Below are 6,957 nucleotides of genomic sequence, written 5' to 3' on the forward strand. Positions count from 1 at the left end.
AATATCATTTATAAGTAATCCACTTGTCATTTTGCTGTCAATATCATTAGTAAATATATTATCTATTAGTGTTGCATGCTGGGTTGTTACTCTACTTGGTTTTGTAATTTTTGGGTATAAACTGCATCTATATAATGTGTTAATAAACTCCTCAGTTCCTGTGTGCTTGTTAGGATTTAACAAATCTATATTGAAGTCACCACATATGAACATTAATTTATGACTTATTGTCAAGTAATTTTCTTCCATCCAGTCATTACATTTTTCTATGCTGGCTCCAGGCGCTCTGTAGATACAGCTTATTACAACATTTTTCTTTTTTTCCACGAGTATTTCTACAGTCACACACTCCAGCAAATTATCCACCACCCTAGACATTTTGTCTACTTTCTTATAACAAAAGTTTTTATCTATGTACAAGGCCACACCACCTCTCATCTTATTCTCTCTGTTTGTGCATACCAAGTCATAGCCATCAAGGTCAAAATCCATTCCCCTCTGTGTACCTCTGCTGTTTGGTGCTGAGCAGGTAGTGTACACTGGGATTCCTGAGTTTTTTGGTGGAAATAGTTGTCTGCTGCTGCCTACAGCGATGCTCTGAAAGTGGTGAGAATGAACCAGAGTGGTAAAGCTGTGGGCCAGACACTTAAACAAACGCTCAATAAAGCCAAGGTGAGCTACACAATAAAAGGATGGTTCTCGAAAGGTTCATGGCTACAAGCAACTTGTCTGACACTGTCACATTGTTTTAAAATTGTCACTGATACATTGCCATTATAGAAATATTGATTATAATAGCTCTAATTAGCATATTTTCCCCTCTCCCATATTCACTTTTGCCCCCATAGTCATCAGTTTCTTTCTCTCACTTTCTAAAATGACAGCTTTATGGGTGTAATCTCACTTCAGTTTACTCTAGCCTGAGCGAATGGCATTTATTAACCTTGGTGATGTCAGATGGAGTGTATTTTTTTGTTCCCCTCACTCTTGGAACACTTCTCATTTATTGACCACAACCACAGACGTACACAGCTCAGTCATTTCCTAGCTTTCTTTCCACCTGATGCATGCACACATATGTACAGTTTGGATTGAGTCTGTCTATTAATCTGTCTTTTCTTTGTCACAGGCATTGAAACATGTTTGTAATTTTCCCCATGCATTGATGTGTTTGTTTACGCTCCATGTCACTGCAGCTGGCGAGGGAGCTTAGTCAGTTAGACCCAGCTGCGTTCCCACGGGAGAACCCGGAGCAGAAAGAGTAATCAGGATTAATTAATTTCCACTGTTCCTTGCAAGTCATCCAGTCGGCCTGTTTTGTGTTTTCCAACCTTTGTAGCTGCATGCAACATGCTGCCTAAGTGGTTACAATGAATGGACAGAGAGGCTATAGTCGCAGTATGTGATGTGGAGCCAGCTGGGTTGCTATATTCAAGTTTCTGTTTGTGCCAAAGCATTTCTATAGGGTGTTTCTTGAGGTCACTTGTCATTCAGCCCCTCTCGCTCTCTTGGATCTCACTCCAGTTGGGCATATGGTTGCATTTACTAAAGGAGTTCTCATAAAAGCAGAGCTTAATAAAACAGAAATGCTCATCGTGGGATTTGAAGTATTTCTCTACAAAAGAGCCTTTTCCAACCTCAACTGAAGCAGAGTTGTAATAGTTATGATAATATCCAACCAATATCTCAATCTGGAGGAGGTAGGGGACTATTTTAGTTGATTTACTTCCTACATAGACAGTCAGAAATCATTAGTTTTACCCTGAAATGGTTTTCAATGATTTATTTTTCCACTATGGCCTCAAAAACATCTCCCTGTTGCAGGGTGCACCTCCCTGTCACAGTGTAAAGCTCAGTGCATCTTTCAAGAACTGATTATATGTATTTGATGCCTCCTAATCTTTTGCTTTTATGATGATGTTGTGGATGTTTTAGACTTGTTGTTGGACTTTGAAAATGAATGAATGAAAATAACCACTACCAAATAATGAAAATAAGTCCTCTGACTTTAGTGTGTACTCCCTGATGGAGATATTGTCTATATAAACAAAATATAGTTTTGCTAATAAAATTCACTGGAGGACTGATGCAACCATGATGAATGAATGGTTGAATCTGAGTTTCATTATATTATATTAATGCAGTATGTGTGTCAAATATGGACTCTCACTATAATGCTATACTATGTTGTGTTAAAATCATAATTTTGATACTCCACTAATTGCTTAAGTAATTTTTCAAACAAAAGGCATCAAGAGCACCTGAACAACACACTAGAATTCATGAACTACAGGCAGAGACAACACTCATCCCCAGTCATCCTCATGCAGTGTCACAGTTCTCCCACAAGGGGTCAGTGCAGTAGCCTGTGACCCGTTTGTGGGACCTTTTTGTGGTCCTGTCACTCAGTCTGTCATCATCACAAAAACTGCCACTGCTGCTGGCCTTCGCTTCAACCGACTGATGATCAGCCAAAGTAATCTACCTGTCTCTGAGCTCCAGTACTCTTCCTCTTTCATTATGCATGTGAACACGTTCTTACAAACACAGTGCACACATTGAACAGTGTATTGCAGAAGGGATGCCATTTATAAAGGACCTCCAGGCTGAACTCTGTTTGTTTGTTTGCATTGGTGATTATGGTTTGGCAGCCATCACCCTCCTCTCTCATGTCTTATGTACATCTTTATTTGGAGCTATCCTGTAAAAACAGGAACCAAATCTAGGTACTTTTGATTCAGGGCTTCCAGAGGGAATCACATGCTTGACATTTAAGTCAACCCTAGGCCTTGTTCATCAGAAAGAGAGACGCCATTGTCTGCTTCATAGAGAATCATTAAACCTGCCAAAGTGGAGGCAATGAAGGTTAAAGAAAATCCACAATGTCCTTGAAAAAATATTGGTGCACTGAGATGATGACAAAGCTGGATCAGCCCTTCCTCATTTCAGTTTTACTCCTTCTTCATGTGTTTATTTTACAACATCCTTGCTCCATTTCTTTCAATCTAGTTGCCACAATGTATTGTAAAACCACTTTCTCATTACATTTTGCCTCAGTGCTGCAGGACAAACCCCTCCAAACTGTCCCTGAAGTGCCCGTGCCCTCCTGTCCACCTCCCCCTGCTCCCTTCCCCTGATGAAAAAGCCATGAAGTTTACGCCTCATTTCTTCTGGATGGATTTAAGATCCCTCCCTTCTTCTCTCCTGTCTTTACTTCGTTTTTTTCCTCTCTCTTTCTCTGTGTGTCAGTGGTTGATGAGGTGAATGGAGTTGGTCAGGAGGATGAGGGGCCGGAGGAGTGTGGGGTCAGACGTCTTCATGTGCTAGAATGACAAGATTAGTGAGGTGCATGTGTGTGTTTTTCTGTGTGTGAGCAGAAATATTAAATGTTACAGAGATTCCACATGTTAAGGTGACTGCTGGACATCATTCACAGTTCACAGCTGCTTTTTCAGGACTTCTGAGTCGCTGAGCTTTCTTCCAGATCTTGGATAGTTGTAAAACAGTAAGACAGCGATTCTCACATTTTTTCTGCTTGTGACCCCTTATAGTGAAGGATTGTCTACTTGCATCCCCCTGTCACAGGCTGCATATGTGTATAAACTATGAGCAGTGAGAATCATAGTCGTTTTTCTCTGTAAACATCTGAGGTTGTTTCATTTCACTAGCTGCTAAAGGCCTAGAAGCAAAACAATTCAAAATTCTGCAAGAAAACTGCAAAGTTTAGAGAAAAGTCCACATTTTAAAACAAAGATGTTTTCTTCTTTCTTATCATATTCTTCTTCCCACAGCACCTCAGGTTTAACTTGTGACCCTATTTAATTTGAATAATTATCAGATGACCAAAAAAGCAAGATAATGCAAAGAAATGCAGAGTTTAAAAGAATCCAGAATGAAAAATAATAAATAAATTAACAATGAAAAGAGCACATTTGTTAAAGAACTTTTTCCTTCTTTGTTATCTGATTATTTATGTTCTCAGATTTCCAGTATGATATGTAAAGACCCTTTTATAGTTATTGATTTGGGATTGCCTCAGTTGAAATTTGACAATTGTGAGAGAAAACGTGGTAAAATATTCAGTCGTCAGTCTAAAACAGTGGTCCAGGATCTCACTGTGAGATCCTTCCACCAAGCCAAAGACAAGCATGTGGTGAAATTCTGATGGTGTTCATACTTCAGGGCCAAGTTCTAATAATATGATCTTGCTGTAATCACTGACTACAAAACCTAAATGAGATTGCAACATGAAATGTCGGGAGGGGGATCCAAACACACAAAAAGAGGTTTGTGGTATTGGCAAAGAATAAAAACCTGTCTTGCTGCATTTTTAAAATCATTTTTCCTATTTATATCATAGATGTACAATTTCTTGCACAGTGGGATAATCCTCACAGGGATATTATATGGTCTGTCACAGATTGTGACCAAGGTATTGATGTTACTCTTGTACAGTGTTGAGACAATAACCTTAGACCACTGGTTCTGTAGCACAGAATTGCCTCAAGACAGCAAACAAGTTGACCCCTCTGATGGAGAGTTACTGGAATTCATGAAAGTAATATAATTGCCCAATTTAAAATTCCTTATCTTCTTGTTACTGAAAATAATGATCTAGTAATGTAGTGCTGTCCAACACTGTCAGTGACCAAGAAAAATTAACATTAAAAGTGTAATGTTAAAATGTTTGAACTACTTGAAGCCTTCTTGCTGTGCTCTCCCCTTTCTTCCACTTTTGTCACCAAAGTCAGGCAAAGGTCAGTTTGATTTAGAGGTTTTTCAAGAACATGAGGTCTGTTGCGTTATTTTAACCCCGGGTCCACCTTCCTTTTTTAACTCCAGCATCAGTCTCCCTGACTAGGAGTATGCCTGTGTCCCCAGGGCAGTGCATGGAAGTCTACTGTTGTCTTTTCATCACAGTGTAAGCTGGTTAATCCAGCGGCCTCGTATATTTAGACAAGGGCTCTACAGGGGTTTCTCCAATGGACGCTGTTGCCAGTTCCACAAAGCAACCACACACAGACCGTCCGGCCGCATCTCACACGTTCACCATGAAGAAAACAGCTGCTACATCAAGCCAGCACATTCTCATCTTTTTTATCCTCTGTGTTATTTCTAACTAATTCATACAATGTTCCAACAAAGCATTTAAAATTCATCAAGCACCAGTGGCTTTCAGGCACAGAGGGTCCTTGATTATAATGGCACCTTATGTTTGTTGTGGTGTCTTTTCTGGGTGGACGGCTGAGGCGGTTGACATGTTGATAGAGGACAAGAGAAGTTGATGGTCCATTGATGTTTTGGAGCTGAGATGACATCAGTTTTACCTTAATCAAACATCTCCAATTTGGAGATGTTTCAGGAGATCCTGTCGGTGGTTGTTTCATATACTTTTGAGAATTTCAAGTCGGAACAAGACTATTAAAGGCCAAAACAGGAATTCTGCACCCAGCGTTAGTTTGGATGACAAAATGTTCCCATCTACTTCAGTTTAGATCTTTACCTACCCACAAGAGGAAATTCTTTTGTCCAAGGATTCACTAGACCGTATCCAAATATTTAGTCTTTTCCATACAGGAACTGTTTGTAGCTTTAAAGTCAAAGTCTGGGTTCAGAGGGTGTTCACTAAATGTCAAGCAAAGAGTTTCTCAAAAGCTTAGCTCAGTGTGGAATGTTTTTTATATTTTGTATGAAATATGCCAAAACCTTTATGTACAGCTGTTATGACATGTCAAAATTCATCTGAATACAATTCTGAATAATTCCACTTTTATATCAGGGGCCGCTAAAATGAATTTGGTTTGGAACCAACTCTTTACACCTACTCTGGGTGTTAAAAACATGGAGAAGTGGGTGGCGTTGGGTTGCTGGGTGGTAATTATACAGTGGCTGAGCAGATGCTTCTTCCTGCCTGTCTCCCGCTGCCCATCACCCTAACCGGCCCTAATGAGCAAAATGCTACACTTCCACGATCAAGACTGTGGCGGCTGGACCACAGCCCAAGGTAGCATCTCAGGGCTGCTGTTATTTTAACCATTAACATAATAGTAACATTAGTTCCAGGGCCACGCTTCCCTGCTCCTTGGGAACCATTGTTTAAAGGCACAAGCCAGAGACTCTTCCACAAGCCACTGATGCTTTGAGGAGGAGAGTGTGGACACAGACCAGCTATTCATAAGTCTAACATCAGTGCAGGTTATGTTTTTATTTTTCAAATTCCTGAGCCACATGTTGAACTTGAACTTGTTTGAATTGTGACAAATTACATAATAACTTCCTCGTAATTATGAGTTTGTCGGTTTTAATCTCCTCCTTTTTGTCTCCGTGTCCTGTCATGTGTCATGTTCCCACACGAGAAGGTGTTTATCTCATTGCTTTTGTAGCAGGAAAGCTTAGGAGGAAATGTCTTATAGACTTTGAAAATCATACCCTAAAAACAAGGTTTACACTACCAATACAACAACAAATAATTCTCACACTTAGAAAATAACTTAAAAAGTAACATCAGTGTTTAAGCTTTTCTTAAACATTCAAAAATTATTTTAAAAATTAGATCAAAATAAAGCATATGAGGCATATGAGTTTAATTAAACAAAATCTGCACCAATTCACTGAACAAATATTTGTGGATTTAAGGAAGGAATTAAAGACACATGATATGTTCAAAAAGCTGTTTTGACAGCTAGTAGACTTTAGAAAATGCAATGTGATCCTGCTTGAACTCACCTTGCCACAGCCACATCAGCCAGACTCCCCTCAACAGGTGACTGATATCTCCGTTTGACATGTTTCCTGCTTCCGTGCACTTCATTCACAAACTCTGCTTAGAAAACAAACTTTGATGACAGGGAAATCCTAGAAACAGAGAGGCTCCTGTCAACAAGAGATGATCATGGGGGATATCACCATGACACAGGCTCATAAATGAAGTGTCCAGTAATCCCTCAGATGAAAATC

General features: G+C 39.6%; 1 protein-coding gene across 1 annotated transcript in view; it reads right to left on the reverse strand.

Annotated features, from left to right (window-relative positions):
* apcdd1l (adenomatosis polyposis coli down-regulated 1-like) overlaps positions 1-6,951 on the reverse strand; it is a 13,961-nt gene extending 7,010 nt beyond the window's left edge. Inside the window, exon 1 of the mRNA XM_020615753.1 lies at positions 6,727-6,951. Within this exon, the coding sequence (XP_020471409.1) occupies positions 6,727-6,811 (85 nt within the window). The 5' untranslated portion in view covers positions 6,812-6,951. The remainder of the gene's footprint in view (positions 1-6,726) is intronic.
* Between the last annotated feature and the right edge of the window lie 6 nt (positions 6,952-6,957).

This window comes from Monopterus albus, unplaced genomic scaffold, assembly GCF_001952655.1.
Source record: "Monopterus albus unplaced genomic scaffold, M_albus_1.0 scaffold1.1, whole genome shotgun sequence".
NCBI classification, from domain to species: Eukaryota; Metazoa; Chordata; class Actinopteri; order Synbranchiformes; family Synbranchidae; genus Monopterus; species Monopterus albus.